The sequence below is a fragment of the Prenolepis imparis genome, unplaced genomic scaffold, assembly GCF_030444845.1.
Source record: "Prenolepis imparis isolate NDT839.2.m4 unplaced genomic scaffold, iyPreImpa1.0 SCAF_1, whole genome shotgun sequence".
NCBI lineage: Eukaryota > Metazoa > Arthropoda > Insecta > Hymenoptera > Formicidae > Prenolepis > Prenolepis imparis.
In genome coordinates, this window is record NW_028141159.1 from 17590796 (window position 1) to 17611857 (window position 21062).

Genomic DNA, 21062 nt, shown 5'->3' on the forward strand with positions numbered 1-21062 from the left:
AGACCGCGATAAGAATACCTTTCTCACGTAGCGGAAGTCTCTCTCGTTCTTGCTGGGGACAGGAGAGGAACTTTACGCGTCAGAGTTGAAGTGAAAAGATCGCGGCGGGAGAAATAATTTCTCGCGAACCGCGATCGCGCGGGTGACGCGAGCTCCGTGAAAGGCGTCCATTAGCGTCACGCATCTTTAGAATATGAAGGAAGACGAAGGACGAGGAGGAAGAAGGAGAACGGCCACCGCGAGAGCAACATCACGCAATGCGTAGCGGCACGTTGAATAAAGAAGGCAAAAAGAAAAAAAAAAAAAGAAGAAACTCAACCGCGGGAGAGAGAGATGAAGGAGGGAGGAGACCGGAGGTGGCAGATTTCGTCCGTAATTACAATCCCGCGAGAAAAGAGAGATATAGAGGGATCTTTGCCGGCATATCCCGACGATATCGAGACACAATAATCGCGGTCGCGGGACGAAGCCCGCTTATAAATATGCGAATGCGCCCCTCATCTTGGGAGGTTCATTTTGTCAGCCGCACGTATAGGTATTTATACACGCGCCTATCACCGGCGGACCTTCCATCCGCGGAGATCTCCGACGATCGGTGAAACGACGACGGCATATAAAGGTGAATGAAATTTACGACCAGCTCGTTTTCGCCAAGTCGAGGAATTTTTCAAAGAAGTTATTGCGGTGCAACTTCTTTCTACGATTTCGCGGTTCGTCTCCGAGTTCCACGCCGAGAAGCGTAAAATAAGGAAAAAATATAATAATAATACGAAAGTACTCACTCTCTTTAAAGGCGTCATACGCCGGAATACGGATTCGGCGTTTCTCTCGCCGTTCCAGAATCACGGAGTTACGAATCGGTCAATGATCCCCGGGGCGATCGACGAGAACGCGTTGCTCCACGTACACGCTTCTTCTTATCTAACTCGCTGGTTCCGCGAACGAGTCCATGGCGAGTCCTCATCGACTTGCCGCTTTTTCTCGCTGCGTCCTTCATCCTCATTCTCGATCTCGTCCCTCTCTTGCCCTCTTCTCTCCGCAGCTGCAGTTATTGCATTCGTCGTCGTCTTCGTTGTCGTCGTCGTCGTCGTCGCCGTCGTCGCCACTCTGTCGTTGCCTCTTCTTATTCCCGGCAAAGCCACCGCGTTCACGTTCCGAGAAACCGGACCGCATTTTCATCCGGGATCTGGTGCACAATGAGAGGAGATCCTCGTCCCTCTCTCGCCGATCGGAGATCGCCGATTCTGATCGTAAAGTCGACGTGGAGCCGTTTTTGCCGTTTGCGATCGGGCTCGTTACTCTCGCATCGCGTGGAAAAATGTCGATTGGATTTTCAGCCGGCGCGGCGTAATACAAAAATTGCAAAGATCACGAGATACACGTAAACGACATTTTTTAGCGATGTATGTACAGCGTGCTTTGTCGTACGCAAAAAAAAGATGAAAACGGTGCAGCACGTAGATGTTAAAATGCAGAATGGAAGTGGATTAAACACTGAGTTCAAGTGTTATTTATTTAGAAGAGAATTGACATTATATTTACGTACATTTTATAATTTTCATTATAGATTAATTATTAATATAAAATAGTATCGTCAAAAAAAATCATAATTATTATCAATTTTAGATGTTAGAATAAACTTTCGGTCTAGATGGAATTTGACAATCTTAAATTGTATAATTCAGTTATAATTAGTTGGTTTCAATTAACAACTTAGGTTTTTCCTATACAGATTATAGATAGATGAGAAAATGTACGTAAAATGTATGTTTGTTTAACACTGGTTGTTCGTGTTGCCGCTGTATATATCGAAACACCGGAAACAGGCTATTTACGTGGCACGCACATTTCACGCTCTCTGGTGCAGTGCATTTTTTTCTTCTCGCAATTATGCGAGAATATACCTAGCGACTCGTTAATTCAGAACACCAGTGTGCAGTCCGATGGACCGTTTTTCTAGTTCAGTTCTTTCGCTGTATCTTTTGCAATCCTTTTTTTTTTTTTTTTTTTTTACAAAATGAGCGAATAGTAGCTCCATTACTCGGCCATCAATCTCTTGTTCTTTTTTCTCTCTCTTTCTCTTCTCTCTTCTTTTATCTTCTTTTGCTCACGACGAATGATAGGGAGGGAAAGTCGTGGAAGAAGAGGAAAGAGATGAAAGATACTGGAGGGGCCTTCGAGATCAGGTTATGCTAACTGGGCCTCCCTCGTCCCACACGTACTCACTTATAAGCATATAGACCTCTTCGACAAACGTGCGTGTAATTTTCTACGTGTATGTGTACACATACACATATACACACAATATAGTGGAAATACGTAGAGTCGCTTTTGCGAAATCAGTTCTCCGCGAAAAGAAGACGATGATGAAGAGAAAAGGAAGGCGAAGTGGAAGGACGACGCGATGCACACAAGCAACCTCGACCATCGCGAGCATATAAGAGTGTCTCGAATGCACATTGTGCCTTCGTGTGTGCATCGAGAAAGAGAGATTGCGAAAAGAAAGCTAAAGACGAAGAAGCTAGAGCAGTGCACGGTTGTGCAGACGCACTATCTACGCGCGATGCGTTTAGTTCTTCGGCCTCGCCGATGCGGCGTCCCCCGATTGCGTCCTGACGAGCGGTGCTCTGAATCGCAAATCGCGATATCGAGCAATCTCGAAGGCCGCGCAGGATAATTGAAGTCAGTTCCAGAGGAAGCTGCGCGGGAAGAATAATATCTTGAATGCCGGGAGAGAAATTCGCGATTCGAGCATCTGATGCGCGACTATAGTTGTACGCGCGTAAAATCACTTGCGAGTAGCGTCGTATAAAATATGACGATGGGTTTGATGGGAACGTCGTAATGACAAAAGAACTTTTAAACGAATATATATGAAGAACGTCAACGAAACAATGCTGACGCGTAAACATTCTCCGAGGAGACTTCCATTTAAGTCTCCTTCAAGATGGTATCTGAAAATTTAATGGGAGAGCTTGGGAGAGAAGCATTAGGGAAAGATATTATGAGGAAAATTTTGCCTGTGCTGAAAGTTTTTAAGTATGTATGTACACCGTTTGAGAGCGGCGGGAGAAAGAGAAAGATAGAACGAGGAACGAAAACAAGGGTGAGAGTGGAAGAGAGGCTTTTCTTTCCTTATCGCGGTAGGATTTTCTCAGGAGGCAAAAGGAACGCGCCAGGGACATTCTCGAGGATTAGGAGGCCATTAGTTGTTCATTAGCGCATAAACGTATGCGAACTTTTATGAACCTGTACTCTCTCGCTCCGAGATTTATACGTTTATATTTTATACCTATAACGCGGGATTAAGTTCTCCTCTCGAGTCTCTAAACACTCGCGTATTTACGCGATTAATAACTGACTCGACTATTTTCCAGTACGGCAAATACCTTTTACGACCTCTTGAAAAGCGGATTAGCTACGTCATAAACGCGGAACTCAATATTTTGTTACATAAAAAAAAACTTTAACTGCTCCGTCTGGTTCTATGATGCTTCAGATTTCACGCAGGTTCAGGCTCGCAGACAGCCGAATTTTCGTTGGCTTACGTTGTTTTTAGATAGATGGGTCACAGATGAGAGACCGGCTGGCATAAGTCATGCATCGCTTTAAAAAGAGATTAAATGGGGGATAACGGCGGTGTTTCTTACGAGTGTTATTCGCACTTTCAGCGACCTTGGACCGTCTCAAATAAAAGAACCGGCGGATTTAATAGATCACGAGAATAATCTCAAGGATCAAGAACGTTTAAGTATTTGTGCGTCTTCCGTTCGTGCCACTTTATTTATGATTTTCTTTATCTTGATAAATAAATTCTTAACATGAAAGAGTAATGTACCTCTAAAATAGTATTAATATTTTGTATCCAGGATAGTGAAGCGGAGTAATATTTCATGGTTGATATTTACACTAATTTCTCTTTTTACCAGGAACATTTTAAAAATAAAATTTTAAGCTTTTTCTATATCATTTGAACATTCTATTAAATCTAAAGTTAACATAAAGCATAAGAAAAAATATACCATAAGAAATAAAAAGATTCGTTGCATTATTAGACATGAAATTTTCTTTCTACATGCTACATTTTGAATTTAAAGACTATTATTTTTTATGAAAAAGAGAAAAAGAGATTGTGTAATAATTTGCATATATTTTTAATACGTTGCCTTACGGATAAGAACTTGTCTGGTTAAAGCTAAAGTTACGATGTATTTCGGCGAATTATGCAGAAAACGTGACTCATCGTTTAAATAAAAAATATGGCTATCAAAGAAATTATCGCTCGAGAAAGATTTCTTTTTTGTATACGCTATATTGTGAATGAAAAATAAAACTCTTTTTATTTAGCGACGGAAGATTGCATAATAATTCACACACATTTTCAGTACGTTACGTTATAAATAAGTTGTTTGTAAATAACTTGTTTTAAAGCTAAAATTTTATGGAGTCTCGATAAATTATGCAGAGCCTCAAAGTCACAAAGTCTCGGTAGAAGAAGGATATCGAAGAAATCGTTTGAGGGAGATTTCATTTAACCGCAACGGATACGCGGAAGCGTCTGCTTAGAAAGTATCACGTCGAGAGGACGGTATCTCCCTTGGCGAGGACGATCTCACGATTCGCTTTTCTCTCTCGCTGCCGGAGATTGAGTCGTATTGGATGGACGGGAAATTCAGACGTGATACGATTATCCCGGATATTGGACGTAGCGAAACGTGCACTTGGCGTGCACACGTGACGTGCAGCAAAAATTCCAGCCTCGTAACAGCCTCGGAATTTTTCGTTATGAGCTTATAGATTGCGATGCCCCCTCGATTCTCTTATTGCACCGACCTCTTCTTCATATTTCAATATCATGGCGCGAAAACCTCAAAGTTGTGCGTTAACCCTCGGTCAACAATCATTTTTATTAACGCCGTCAGCAAACTGGGTCTTTTAAGTTCATCCCATGTTATTTTCATATTCTATAGACTTAAAAAATTCAAAAAAATTATGGATTATTTATTAATGTTTCTATTACAATATTCAATAGATTTTAAAGCCAAATATTAAACTCAACTGTTTGTACAAAGCGGAATTTGAACAGCAATTTGGAAAAAATGGAAATTTGTTTAAAAGACCTAAATTGCTGACGGAATTAATATTTTTTTAATGGCATTTTGACTGCGAATTCGAAGTCTGTCGCTGAAGGAACTATATAATGTCAAGCTTAACCCGCATGGTGTACGGTCTGTAAAATGTCTGTCTGCTCCTTCGAGAAATGGAAATAAATTCCACGAAACGTCTCTCTCTTTCTCTTCCGTAAAGACGTCGCGTTATAAACGCAGAGACATAAGGTACCAACGTGCGGCGGTCGAGTAAACACCATCTTATCTGCGCGCGATTAAGAGAGGCATATCTCCAGTGGAGAGATAAACGTGAAACGTGGCACATATGTTGCGTGGTTAGAGATACACGCATGCACGACAGAGCTAGCTTTACGTCGTCATCGGGCTCCTCTTCGTGGAACGTGGCATCGTTCTCGTCGTGTCGTTCCTGCGTACACGCGTGTGCATATATATATAATACCATAATTAGAACTCACTTAAGCGCACTATCGCCCGAGATCGTTCCCGCCCCGAAGTTATACGTACAAGATAAAAAAACGGATATAACCTGGATTGCAGCGGACGACGATTTTCCAGGTTGTTGCAATTCCGCGGCAGTAGTGCCGATGGCGCGATATCGGCCGATTTTTACGGGACTTAAACTTCAGCACCTCGCTCCGTTAATCATCTAATTTATTATCGGATGATCGTAAAATCGCTCGCAGCTCGTTTGCAACTAAATGGAATGCATCGCAGCGTCGCGCGTCCCAGAGACCCGTTATGATCGCTCGTCGCTCGATAAAACGTAATACGTAGTCGCTCGTATGTAGCTCGAGTTTTCGAAGAGAGGTTTCGACGAGAAGAATATCTTCTCTTTTTCCCGCGAGAGAGAGAAAGTAAAAAAGAAATGGAAAGTCTCTGTCTTTTTTTCTCTTTAGCTATCTCTTTTTTTTTGTCTCGACACGCTTCATTCGCAAAATCACCGATTCGGTCGAACTTTACGATTTACGCACGATTTCACATTTTGCCGCCTCCTCGCGACCAATTTCGAAAATTATCGGTTCCCCGCGAAACCACCCACGTGTTGCTCCGCTGGCGTGAACGCGAGAGAAAAAAATCCGCGAGGTAGAAGACGCAGAAGAGAAGAGAGACGGATGATAAAGAGGAGGAGAGGACGAGTGGAGAAGGTGTACGGTTGCACGCGCGAAAGCATTGTGCAAGATTGGGGACCGTCGACGTGTCCTTATTTGCAGAGGGTAATTTCGCGGGTATCTGAGCGAGAGGGAGAGAGAGAGAAAAAAAAGAAGGATGAGAGAGGACGGGGATGAAAGGGAGAGAAGGGGCAAATTGACGGGGATTATCGCGGGACAAAGTCGAGCCACCCACGTGGTTTGCAGAGCCAAGTGCGGTTAAACGGCCACGTGGATAATGGTACGAGCCGGTGTGGAGTTTAGATCGCGTGGCGATCATTGATAAAGCGCACGCGATGATTGTTCGCGACGCCGACGATCTCCACCTACGTCCCTTAAATCGGAGACGATGATTCTCGGTGAGCCAGGTGTGTGTATTAACATTAGGCTCTCTCTCTAGGGACACCATAAATTTCGTGAGACTTCTGGCAAAGGGCGAGGTCTTCTATACACGGTCTCATTCAAGGAGATTCATTAAAATTAAGGGGTTTATTAAGGAGTGATTCTTCGCGACGCGATCCATCTACGTCGCCCAAATTGTCCCTTTGTGAAGGGGATTCAGTAAATCAGCGACTGGAGTATATTAACCCTCCCCAGGTGCTATAAATTTTTGTAAGCTTTTAACACGGTGAAATCCCCAACATACGCATTATTAAATTTTTTTAAAATTAAACTTAAAAGATTGTGTTGCAAGTTGCAATTAATATTATAATGGAGTGTATAAAATAAATATGCGCAAAGCTTTTTTTTGTATTTTATTATAGTATTAATTGCAGCAACATCTTGTGCTGCCATAAGGTCTGGAAAATCCTACACTGTCTCTACTGAAATACATTATATTAAATAATAATAATAAATTTATAATTTTTTGTAATATAAAAAGCAAGATAAGAATCGATCACGAATTATAAAATGCGAAAATATTAATTGGTGAACAATTATATACGGAACAATAAAGATCACATTGTTAAGGCATAGATTTTTTCGTCTAGTTAGGTGTCTTAAACTTTTATGAATAGCAAAAAGTAGATACGTACATATTTGCATTTTACAGAATAGGAGAAGGTTAATAATATTTTCGCTATTTTCATTACAAAATGTCAAAAATAGCGTATGACACTTTACATTGTTGCCTCATACGAGCAGCTCTCTTTTCTTTTATCTAATCTTCTCGGGTCATTGCGCTCAGCAGGCGCCATCGATTTGTCCACATTATTACAGTTTAAAAAAAAGATCAGCTGACGTAAGTTGTATCAGAATTAAATAACAGCTTAGACGAGCCAGCTCGGGAACTTACAACTGCAAAGGCGTAATTAAGAGATCGCGTATCGATAAAGATTACGAGGGCCAATTAATATTAATATTTCGCCAATGAGTAAAGCTCGCTCATCGATGATATAACGGTGTTGCTTTCTTCCATCGTTCAACTTCTTATCCGACCACCCAGACTTCACCGAAACGATCGATCTTACGTGGAGACGCACATTCCAATTTAGATAAACAGATAAGTTTATTTGAAGATTTCGTATTCCGACGAAACACTGAAAGGGTACGGGACATATCGACACGTCGACACACATACACATGCACACTCGACGCTAGACAAGAGAGATCTTGGCGAAATCTCAGAAATTTTTTAAGTGGTTACGTTTCTTGTGTGGACGATAAGACTCTGATGAGAGAGAGGACGCTATTATTTCCTTCCTTTGAAGTCTCGGCGTACGCTAACGCATGTTAGTACGGCGCGTGACTCGTCTTTGATCTCTGACCGAGTAAGTAATTAGATGCATCGAGCATGCACGAAATTGTATACACGCGTGCACAAGCGCTCTCGGAGGAGCCGCTTTATGCAAAAGCGGTTTCTCATTCCTCTCGCCGAGTGATATGCATGTGCGTACAAATGCGTATCCTAAAGCGAGGAGAGAACTTTATCAGATCCCGCAATTTATCGTTTACAACTTTGCCTCTTTGTCGTAACTTATATTTCTCGCGTAATCTCCGCGTCATCTCGGATCTCGATCTCCGATCCGGATACGGAATCTCCCGTAGACCTGGGAACTTTTTACGAGAAATAGCACGTGCTCCACAAGTGGTGATTTAAAGCGCCAGCGCGCTTTAATCCGCTTGGAAACAGAATTTAATCGGCGTTAAATAAGGCGTGGCGAATCGGCGCAATTGGCTTTCACGTACAATCTTTGCGTTAATGATGCATGTTTTAATTATTATTCAAAGAAAAGAGCATTCCGAGAATGCGCAGAATATTTCAACGCTTACTTAAATGGTTATTATAAAGTCTAAATGAGTCTGAGATACTGAGGTGCGATAATTACGCATTCTTCGACTTTATCCCACGTTTCTTATCTTATCATTATTAATAAAAATCGTGTTCTTTCTCACTTTATATTTACTCTTATATAATTTTGATCCTTAATATATACATATTTAAGAAATACATATCCGATAAATTTTTCTCATTTTATTAATAATTCTCTTCACAATTGTATCCAATCTCGACACTTTTCATTACTTTGATTTTTATATTATAGTATACCATATTATTTTAATTATATTATCGCTAAATGTAGAGAAAGAAATGATGTTATATTTTTATGAAAAAAAAAAAAAAAAAAAAAAAAAAAAAACATCTACAGTAGTATAATTTTACATTCATTTCATTATCACACTTTCGAGAAACTCCTTTTCGATATACAAGATACTAAGAAAATAGCAATTTTATTTTGATCATACGTTGTCGCCAGAACTGAAACCTTGTATCGCGGTAATTTAATAAAGAATTGCCCGCACACGTAGTGCGCGATATTGCGCGGTGACGAAAGAGAAAGAGAGAAGGAGGGCCAGTTCGCATAACGCAATTATCCGTATTAACATAGCAAGCCCGGTGGTCCACATCTGCGGTAGCGTGGCGGAACGTTGGGGATCACCTTTAAGGTGGTAGTAGTAATACTCAAGGTAGTACAAGGTAAGCCCGGCACGACACGACCGCGGATCGCCTCCTCTTTCCCTTTTCACCTCCCCTTCACAACGGATGCAATTTCGTCCCGGAGCGGTATTATCCCTCCCTCGTCAGCACGTAGAAGACGGGAAATTGATAAAGCCGAGCGAGAGAACGCTACCTGCTGAAGGATCATACGAGTCGCTCATCGAGAGAGCGAGCACGATGTGTTCGCGATAAATGATGGGTATATCGAGTAATTGATATTTCTCATCGTTCATCGTTTTGCAACGTTCCAAGTGATATTCGATCCGGCGGGAGTGTTGCTTTACTTAATGTCGAATGAATAATGGCGCAAAATTGTAACGTTTCGAGTAACATGATGCGAATCGCATTTCTCTCTGGTGCAATTCGAGGATTAATTGTTTTTAACGTTGAAAGGAAAGTTTTTGTAAAAGATTACATTTCAAAACTTCGTGTTACAAAATAAAGGGAGAGAGGGCGTCAATTTCTTTCAGTAATTAATAGCTACCGAAGACTGATGCTGTCCATTTAATTCGTTCCATGAGACTATCAGGGGAGCTATAGGAACGTTGTTATGAAGTCCATTACATTCCATATTACTCATTTATCTTAAAGAATGCATCGTAAAATCGCGCTTTCGTAAAAATAGATGCGCAGGGCGTGGCTAGCGTAAGCGAAAATAGCGTGAGTAGAGACGTAAAGGTGAGAAATGGTGGGAAAGGGATGGAAGCGCTGAGAAAACAAGAGGGAGAGCTATAGAGAAAAGAGAGGAAGAATTCATCGGGATCGTTAACCAAAGGAGGAACGTACGGCATGTTCTTCGCGGTCTTTCCTTCTCTCAGCATCCTCCGTATTTTCGCTTTGCCCTTTGCCTTTCCTCTCTCGGCATGAAGATCGAAGGCTGCTTTACGAGGCAGTCTTGTAAGTCGATCGTTACGCCTCGATAGTGCCTCGTAGTCGAATGCATGTATGAGGCGCGTATGGAATATTACGGCGTGACATCGCGGGACATAAAGTTGTCTCTTCCCTATCCGACTCGTGGAGATGCCAACAAAAAAAAAGACTTAAAGAAGAATCGAAGTAAATCGTGCCGCCACGAGCCGCCAGTCGTCATCGTGCAGGGTGGTCCGCGTTTCGAGAATTCTGCATGCCATGTGTTTGACAGTGTCCAGCATTTTTTGAAGAATGTACGTAATCCTAAATCGCCTAAGGAAGAATAATGCATTCATTTATTGGCAACTTTATATTTTTTGATAATAATTACATTTTATATTTTTATTTATTATACAAAATTTCAGTCAGGACACATTTTAATATTCACTCAAATAAATTTTTTTAACAATGTGTGTATATCTATAAATAATACACAAATAACTCTAATAGGTTTTACAAAACATAATAAATAAAAATTATACTTTAAGTTTTGATATTACCGATTTGGTATCTCGTGAGCTTAATATGTTCGAGTTTAGCTAATGCGCAGAGAATCATCCAAGAATTCTGGCGGCACCCATGTCTAGGTCATGTTGGCCTAGGCTGAATTACGTGCTTCTACTGGTAAACACACGAAAAAGAAAGCCGCTTTCGACACGCTTGATTCAGTAATTATGACGCCTCGCACCGACTTTTCGCACCTGTTTGTGTACCGGTTTTCGCCTCTCAAGTTGAAGATGGAAAACCCATATATTATACTTCTCTCTATTGTAGTTTTTAATAATTTCTATCCCTTTATCGCATTCTTTATAACGACATTTTTGTACATGATATACGTTTTATTTTACCTAAAATAAGGAAAAATGGAATATTAATAATTTCAATTTTGAAAAACTTGGATAATAATCTTTAAACCGGAGATATAAAATTCTTTAAAATTGAAATATTTCCCAAGAAAAAATATTCACCAATTTCGAAAGTTTTTAGCAAATAGTAATAGTCTTTGAGTTCACTTAAGTAACCCATGTCTCATTATATGTTGCAGATTTAGCAGACACCAATATGTTTCGACAGGAGGGAGTCACGACTTATTCTCAGCTGCTTTTTGACGTGGCGCGGCAGCAGGTCGTTGTTGGTGCAAGGTATGTATTTTCCACGTCGCATGCTTTTCTTCAATTACTGAGATAATCTTATCAGCCCTAGGATAGTCGTAACCGAGGTCGTAACTATGTGTTAACAGCGTTTAATTTGAAAATATTTACAATGTTATTTTTCGATACCTGAACATAAACGCATCTGGCACGACACGAATTCCTATATACATAGCACAAGAATTTAGATAAGATCGAAAAATTCCATTTAAAAAAGTTCCAATTTCGATGTAACAAAAAGAAAAACTAACTAACGAATTCCTCGGAAGGTGAGGAATTCGTTAGTTAGTTTTTCTTTTTGTTACATCGAAATTGGAATTTTGTTACATCGAATTTATTGCCTTTTGCAATAAAATCGAAACCGTTACGAACGTGTTATAGATAGTAGGAAAACGATGAAATTTGGATTCGATAGCGGATTTCAGCCTGTCGGTAGTTCTTCTCGATAATAACGAGTTTTAGAAAGTGTTTCGCCGAGATCACACAGAATTTAATGAGAAGATATTCTTGGACGACCTACTGCCTTCGATAAATATCACCTCCTCTCGATCGCCTAGAGAAAAAAAAAATTCGATCGCGCATGATTGTCACATTTTGACGCGATAATCATGATTTTACGTTTTAGACTGACACATTACAAACTAAATAAGCCTGTCGATTTTTATACGTGTTATTTTAAACGTGTTTGAAACTCTTGTAGGAATTTTAAATATATATCTTATAATCGTCTATGTCTTAACAACTAGAACGTTATAATTATAATCCTAAGGTGTTGTTTCATTTACGCCTAGTAGATTAATTTCATCAACGTCGATTAATTTTAACGAGAATTTAACCGCAATATGAGGAGGATCGAAATTATAAAGTGCAAAATACATAAATAGAATATCTTTATTTAGAGAATGTTTTGCTCGAATCGATGCGAGAAAGCTTCTATTCGAACTGCTTTTCACACGCGAACTGGGAGAGCAAACCGTCGTGGCGAACGGAAATAAATAGAAGAGAAAAGAAAAGGCGAACCATTTCGCGCGTTGGTTTAGGACCGCCCTATTATAGGACGTCGACGCGCTCTTTGACGCGCGTCGACGCCACAGACGCAACACGACTCATTGAAGCCAGAGAAACGCGCTGCTGCTCCTTCGTCCGGCGATTTTCAGCGAGATGTCCTGGCGGTTCGCCAAATTGGCTGACGTACGATATGCCGTTCTCCGTGAAGGCGCCGATCCATTTTTGCGCCAGACGAGATTCGCGTCTGGCCGGTTTTATCCGCTCGTTTCACGACACATGATTCGCAATGAAAAAGAAATGAGGGGAGAGAAAAAAGAAACGCCGCGTCTCGTTGATGCTCTTTAAACGGCGAATCGACTCGATCTTTTTCGAGGCATTAATCGAGGCTGGACCGAAAAAGTCGAATCGCCAATTCACGATATGACGATCGTAATTGAGTCCGTGGCATCTAAATTGTCGAGACTAATCGCAGGGACAAATTTCATGATTTTTTAACTCTTTTTTGTTACTATCTTATCCTTCTCCGCGTATAAAATCTTAATCGACGAAATATAGGCATCGCGATGTCGCGAGAAAGATATCGTGGTTTCCTACACTTCCTATGTGGGATATGGTGCGAGCTTATTGATTAAATTGCATCGCGTGGGATCGGGTTACAAGCGGCGCGAAAATTACGAGGACGAAATTACTTTTGAAAATCATTGCCGGCGCGATACGTGCTCGCGCTTAAGTAAACGCGTTTCTCGCGCGATTCATTTACTCGCGACTGGGATCGAATGGCGCGAAACGTGCCCGCTCGTAACACCGCGTTAGCGCGAATCGTTTTCTGCGCGAAACTATGTTGGGAACCACTATATATATATGCATGTATATGTTATACAAATTATACGGCCTCTCTTCTACACACAGGCGAAACTAACTAAGGCTTCCACGGCTGGAGGGATCTTTTTTGCGATACTTTCTCTAGCCGATAAACACCGCTTCATTATAAGCAGGAAATGACGTTCGATGTATATACGTATCCCAAAGTTTATATTTGTCAAGGAAAAAATAGAAAAAAAATGGAAAAAAGAGAGCAAAAAGAAACGAGCGTGTTTTGAATGACCTGCGTATCAAGTGGGCGAATACCTGTCCCACGAAATCGTATCTTAATAGCGTCTGTCATTAATAATATTCGTACATATGGCGTTTTATCGTGTTTCGAATGGCTCGAGAGCGGAATCGAGAAACGTTCTCGATCGACAACCATTTCACGTAGGAGACTAGTAGGAGACTCGAGTAGCAGGGAAAGATCGAATCTACGATCGGTTATCTCGATCGACGTATCTTGAACTAGGAGAGATGCGCGAATGGAAAGACGTTTTCTTCGAGGCTGCTTTCGTACTTTGTTCGAAGCACGCTCGCGAGTGTTTATATCGAGAAAATACTTGAATTACATTAAACTAGTTTCAAGACTGGTCGGTCTTATCTATATCTGGCGACTGACAGCAAGTTAAATGATTAATTTAACTTAAGTAGCTTAATATATAAGTACTCTTCGCGAACAAGAAACAGGGGAGTCTCAGGGGAGTCGAAACTCAAAGTATTCTTCCAAATTACTCTTAATTGAGCAGGCTGATTTTTTTCTTGATTTTTTCTTCTATATTTATTTTCAAGCATACAATATATGCAAGATGTAGCGATTTAAAAAAATTATTTGATTATATACGAATAGAAAATTATATCCAAGCTTGATCTTTTTAAACTGATGATATGCGATTTGTTATAATAAAAATCAAATTTAAAAGAAAAGAAATTTCAGATTTATTATATATATTTTATTGACTGAATTTTGATTTGAGATTTAAATATCGAATTTCTAATTCTCGTCGCAGAACATAAATGTATAACTATATATAACTAACATATAAATTTAACGGCAATAAATATGACCGGCAATCTTCCGTTATCAGATTGCAGGATGACATTCGAGCCGAGCTGATTAATGGATTTAAAATTAGCACTGCTAATATAGTTGTGCGCACATATGCACGACGAGCAGTCAGTACTCTGCTATCGAAAAAAATACAGTCTACCCACGCGAAGTAAGTGCGATTGTGCATATACACGCGCGATACGAGTGTCGCGAGATCGAAACCAGCCGATCGATCGATCGATCGATCGGAAAAGGGAGTACGCCCCCGTGTGCTTTCTATTAATAGAATGCCAGTTATTAGCCAGTGCCTACGCGTGGTCATGTCCATGCGATTTCTAGCAAAATATCGATTACAGAAAAATGTGCGAAAGGTGCCCGCAAACTCAAGCATCCCTAATTTGGGTAGATAGATGGGATTTTTTCATTATTCGCAAATCTCAACAGATGAATATAAATGAAAGGCTTAGATAATTAATAATTTTTTTCTAGAATTTTTATACACAGAATTTTCTTTTAGAATTTACCCTGAAAATCATGGTAATCGTGGGATGATGTGGTATGGAAAGAATTTTATGAGAATTTCTCTGATTAATATTTTTATCACAATAAAAATAATAATATCTATCACAATGAAATATAAAATATGTTTGATCAATTTTACTATACAGTTTAAAATATTAATCAAATATGTTTTATATTTTATTGTGACAGATATTATTTTTATTGTGATAAATCTTAATCAGAGAAATTCTCATAAAATTTTTTCAATACCATATTGTCCATATTTCTTCGTTTTATTATGTATGATTACCATGATTTTCAGGATAAATTCTAAGAGAAAATTCAGTGTATATATATATTTTTAATGAATATTATATTTAACTTACAAGTTTGCAAGAAATATGAAAGAAACTTGGCAAATATACTTTGTATTTCGCATAGTAGCAAATAAGTAATGACATTACATTATAGTGCTGTTTGTATAATATTTCAATCAAACTTTCTAAATAACGTGTTTTGAGATATACATTTCATATTTACTTCTTTTATTTGACTTTCGAACTTACATACAGATGTTTTAAAGGCGACGAACGCGAAATGATATACGGGATGGTCTCGCATGGATATCATCTCGTGTCTCATAGCCAGGAAGTATTTCGCCAGGAAATTTCTCGCAACGAGATTATCTCTGCCACGTTGAGCTTCTCGTTTTATTTGCGAATAGGAAACAACAGCAACGGGATGTACTCGGGATAAAAGTTTTCGGGTTTATGCACGCTAGATTACTTGTGACAGCCGGTCGCAGGTGTTGGAAATTTCATAGACGGCCCCTAACGTGGTCGTATCGTATTTATGATGTTGCTCAAAGTGCGAGGTGTACGTGAGACCTTTCTCGTTTTCTTGTATTGCCAGTTTTATCTTGTTGTCGTTTTCATATCGATGCTTGCCGGAGAAGAGGAAACATTTTCTCGAGCATTTTTCTTTCACGATTTAACGAATTTTTCTTCGTTTTATTATAATCTTCGGAGATACTCTTATCTCGCGACCGTGTCTTTACCGTTATGCGTTTAATTTAATTTTTAAATGCGCACATTTTTATACATACAGGATCTCTCTTCCAGCTTCTAAATATATGTAAGCGCTCTTCTATCTATAGCTTTATGTAAATTTAAAGTAGACTATGTGATATGAGAATTTTTGAACTTGTTATCTCATACATGCAAATTAATACAATTTTTGGCTTTTAATTGAACTTTACAATTTTGACACAGGTCTTTTAAAATTATTCTTATATCTCGGAGGAACGAATATAAAATTCTTCGCGAGTGAAAATTATTATCATTTTAATGAAACATTTATCTCTAGTGACACTCATTTATTTCCGTCTAGATTTCTTTCAGCACGTGTGACGAAACGATTTCACCGCGGTATCTCGCACTGATATGCATATGTATATATGTACGATTCTGAAAGTCGTGCAGATTTTCGCGCGTATCTCGCAGCTCCCCGCGTATCGCGCGCTCGCTCGCCGTGACAAATCGTTACCGGGAGATTTATCTCGTAGCAAATAAGAGCGGCCTTATTTATAGGACGATGTCGATCGACGTGTCCGCCGTTACAGGTTGTCGCGTGAGATCTCGTCGGCCGTTTACGCCTACGAAACCTGATTTTGGCGTCGGCAGCCTCGCGTTTTTGCACTTTCTGAAGTCTCCTTTTATTATTCAACTCGAGGCATCACCGCTACACCCGGGATTGCTGTAGCAGCCTCCGATAACAGACTGCGCAAGGTTGTCAACGATGGACCGCGAGTGAATATGACTATCGGATATTTTTGTTTGAAACAACTCACGACGATTTGATATCTGCCATATGTATATATCTACGGTGGAGATCGTGTACGATGTAGCTCCATAAAATCATACGATATCTCGCGAGGAATTACGTAAAATGCATACGATGTATAATGGGAGAATTATACATTAGCGAAAGATCATATCCTCGAATTTCTTGTCATATTTATGTGTTTTTTTGCTTGACGCTTATCTCGTTTATATCTCGTTCTAAATTCACGTCTTTAAAGCAAGTTGCCAAATTTAGAGCGAAGTAAAAGTCGCAGTGCGGATTGCTGAAAAAGAGGAAAGGGGGAAAAAATGCAAGCGCGAGGAAATAACAGAGACGTTCACTTCATCACGACCGAGGCATAATAATTACGGGTTGCTATTTTTTTTTTTTTTTTTTTCGAGACGATATGCTTCTGCACCGTTTCGGAAGGTCGAGTGGAAGGAAAAGGTACCTGTGCGAGGGTCGAGGGGGACCAAGGGACTGGTGAAAAGTGGAGAGAATGTCACAGGCGGCGCCAGCCTGTCCTGTTCGTGTACGCAATAGCTCTCTCGCTATCCGTCAGCGAGATCATACGTATATATCTTTACACACGCAGAATGCGCGTAGTTTATGTAATGCTTGTAACGGCCGGTCGGCGATGGAAAATGGGCGTGAAATACATATTACGATTTAGCTCGATTACGTCGATCAATTGTGATTACTCGTATAGAATTAACCGTATATAGCCGTAGTGAAATATAGTATAGTTTCCGCCGAGGGTGTAAGAGGCTATTCACCCGTAAAGTAAAAGTATTCGCTTAAATCACCTTTGATGCATCATGGATGAGCCCCTATAGCTTCCGCGCGAGTCAATTCTGTACCGAGGAAAACATAGAGCGATGTTTCTAAACGGAAACTTTTTTTCCGCCGCATTTGTGATATTCTCGTGTTGCTGATGTTTATAACTTTATAATGTGAGAGTGTGTGTGCCTGCACTGGACTACAAAAGGAATCAAATATTTTAAATATAAAAAGCGGCTATAAGTCTACTCATTCTTTAAATAACAGAGTGTTGTGAAACTTTACATAAACTTGTATAATACGCTCTTTTAAAATAAAGTATCTTTTTCATTATATTAGAATCAACGTATTTTTTTTTATACGGGATATATTACTACTTTTCATTTTATAATTACAAAGAAAATAATTTTACTACACTCTACCGCTCAAAATTGACTCGTAAAACGGCATACCGAGTGTAGTTATTCTTACGTTAATTAGGAAAAAAATACTACGCGTCGGAAAGAACTTTATTATTGAAAAGTTTGATCTCCTTCAATAAAAACAGCTACGTTCGCGTTTGAAAATTGTTCCACTCATTAAAGCGGTACGGGAAGTGTTTTACTTAGGCTTCTTCCGCTATGTTTTCGGAATAGAAAGGATCCCGGGGGCAATTTACGAACACATAGAAGATGTCGTCCTGTTCTTTATCTCCAAGAGAGAGAGAAAGAGATAATAAAGTTTTTTCTTCCCGTGCAAAAACGACCGTGCAATGCTCGTATATCTGCACCGAATGAGTTGGTAACGCAGGGTAATAGAGGACGAATAAACGACGGGGTCTTGTTACGACGCCGTTCACGTTTACACGACGGCGCGGCGAAATCACAGATTTCGATTCGGGATCATGAGCGATGAGATCTTCGTCGCTCGCGTCTAAACGGCGATAGAATTTATTATTCCACGCGATGTTGAAAGTGTTGTATAGTCGCCGCGACTCGTCACGATCCGCCGAAGAAGAAACTCGCGTCGCACTCTCTCGATGATGCACTCTCGACGTGTCTCGCGTCGCGAGAGAGATCTCGTCTCTCGGATGCTGCTGTTAACTCCTTCGCGAGAGAGAAAAGAGAGGAAAAGGCACGACCTGTCCTGTCCTGTCCGCGAACCTTTCAGCAAATATTGAACGTCTGCGATATCGGTGGGATTACCGGTATATCGAGAGACCCGGTGTCGAGAGAGCGAGTTCTCGCCGAGTTAAATATCCAATTTTGTACTTGTCCTTCGAGCCGAAGCCGAAGAGAATGGGTTTGTGCGTAAGAGAACGAGGGCAAGTTAATATTATACCGTCCATTTTACTCTCTCCGAGACTTTCATAAGATCAAGGGTAATGGAAAAGGGCTATAAACCCTCTTTTCGTCGAGAAAATAACGAAATCCTTAATAAGCGGATTAATGTCACGAAACTTCTCTCGTATACTCTATCATTTTTGCTGTAAATTCTTGTCTACAATATATTATACTGCTATATATTCTCGAGTCACCAAAGTTATTCTCTTGGCACAGATATAATCTTGATTCTCGCGTGTATGTGTGTGTATATGATTAAGTGTCTTTATATACTCGTATAAGATATATTTTCAGGCTTTAGCAGTATAATATATTGAGCCGAATATTTCACGGGATTTTATGTATATATACGATTGCGCAGGACGAGGATGCCAAGAGCGCGGTGAACCACTCACGGGTATCAGCTGATAACGTCAGCCCGGTTTCACGGCTGAAATTCGCGTTCGCTCGATGCGATCAATGAAAATATCGTGTTCTTATCTTATGCACGGGGCCTGGCGGCATGTGTAACTGTGGGCTGCAATGCGGCCCACGGATTTTCGCCATCCATCGAGATATTGCATTGAAGTGCATTCGAGTCCTTCAAGGATTTGCATGCCACAATCGAGAAAAACGCGTTGAATCGACTCCGGCAGATTAACGTCGGAAAATTGAAAAAAATAGGAGATTATATTAAAGATCAAAATATTATATATTTGTTTATTTCGTACAAGAGATTGTTCCGTATTTCTTTAAAAAGGATTGGGACGAACGCAGAAGTTATTTAGCGCGTGTCTCAAATTTAAAATTCGATTCCCTTTTCATTCCCATTCACTTGCTAGCTCTCCACGTATCCATATCATTCTCTCCGGCACCCTTCAGTCGCGCTCTTTCTATAAATGCATACAGAACATATGTACATGCATGCACTAGCTTCTGCTACTCGCTCGCTCGCTCGCTCACGCGGCGCCACGATTTGCATTCCTACTTAATTCCCGTATGCGCCAATCGTGATGTCATTTACGTCCCAAAGCTTATCGAGCGGTCTCTGGGGCGCTGACAGGTAACAGAGAGGCGTATCGATGGATTGGCGATCGGGTTGGTGGTCGTCTCGAGGGCAACCTTTTCCGTATCGCGCGATAAAAAGAGGTTTATGCGAGGACGCGAGACACACAGACATCTGGTCTGTCGTAAATAATTATGTTTATCGCTGCTAGGTCCTGCCTTTCTCTAAGTCCCCTCGGACGATATTTCTACGGTGATGTATCGCCTGCTCGTAATCTTTTTAGCCGGACATTAGTTAGCTCTGCGTCTCGATCGCGACTTCGCATTCTTTGCGGCGCGTCTCGGAAAAACTTGCAGAAATTCCGTAGGATGCTGGCCGACCTGGCGGCGTTCCTTCTGGCGTATATCGAACGATACCTAACGTAAAGTTTACGTCTAACTTCGTAACTTCGGAAAACTTGGATACGAGGGTTTCTCGATAACGTTACCATGTTAGATCAGTTAATATTGGAACTTAATCAGAATCTTAAGTAATCTTATCTATTTTCGATGATATGCCCTTCTGCTTGATCGAGATTTTAACATTTAATGTAACAGTACAGCTAAAAATTTCATATATTAATACAAATTTTACATGTGTGCTTTATCCCCTCTCATATTACATAATTAATTTTGTTCTACGTTTAATAATTAACATATTGCCTTTATTATATTTTTACACGCTGATGATAGTTTTCGAAGATCGCGTGTAGAATTCAATTACTGTAAATTGACCATTTTTACATATAAGCAATTTTTTCGATATCTGATATCACATGTTTTCGGAAATACTAGAACATAAGTGCGCGCTACGCGCGCACCATTCCCCGATTTTATATAAATAAGAATATTTTTATAAAGTTTGTTTAAAGTTTGTATACTGTGCATACATAAATTATGTATATAAAATAAAAGAATTTGTAGGCTCATATCAGTTTGGTATAAAAATAATCTTTTTACAATATACTATCGAAATATACAAATAATATTAAAATTCCATTCATTAATATCGATTTCAGATTTTCATTTCATAGATACGTATATCTAGCGAGAGAGTTTACGATCATAAATAGTAAATAATTATGAGAACAACTTTTAATTCTTAGCAAGACAAAAAACGATCTTGTGCAATATATATATATATATATTTCTTATTTCGTTTAATCTAACCTAACCTAACTTAACTAAATATAATTACGCGCGTGAAGCGAAGTTATATTATTCTTTGAGAATAAAATCTTAAAAATTGCAATTCAAGCATAAAAATTATTATTGCAATGCATGCATAAAAATCCAATATTTCAATCTTTAACACAAAATGCGAACAAGAAAA

At 39.8% G+C, this 21062-nt stretch overlaps 1 protein-coding gene across 2 annotated transcripts in view; it reads left to right on the plus strand.

Moving 5' to 3' along the window:
• The window catches only part of Sema5c (Semaphorin 5c), a 92605-nt gene that overhangs the window by 56226 nt on the left and 15317 nt on the right, over positions 1-21062 (plus strand). For both annotated transcript variants that reach the window (XM_083034371.1, XM_083034380.1), the window contains exon 3: positions 11233-11329. In XM_083034371.1, coding sequence (XP_082890497.1) covers positions 11233-11329 — 97 coding nt within the window. The remainder of the gene's footprint in view (positions 1-11232; positions 11330-21062) is intronic.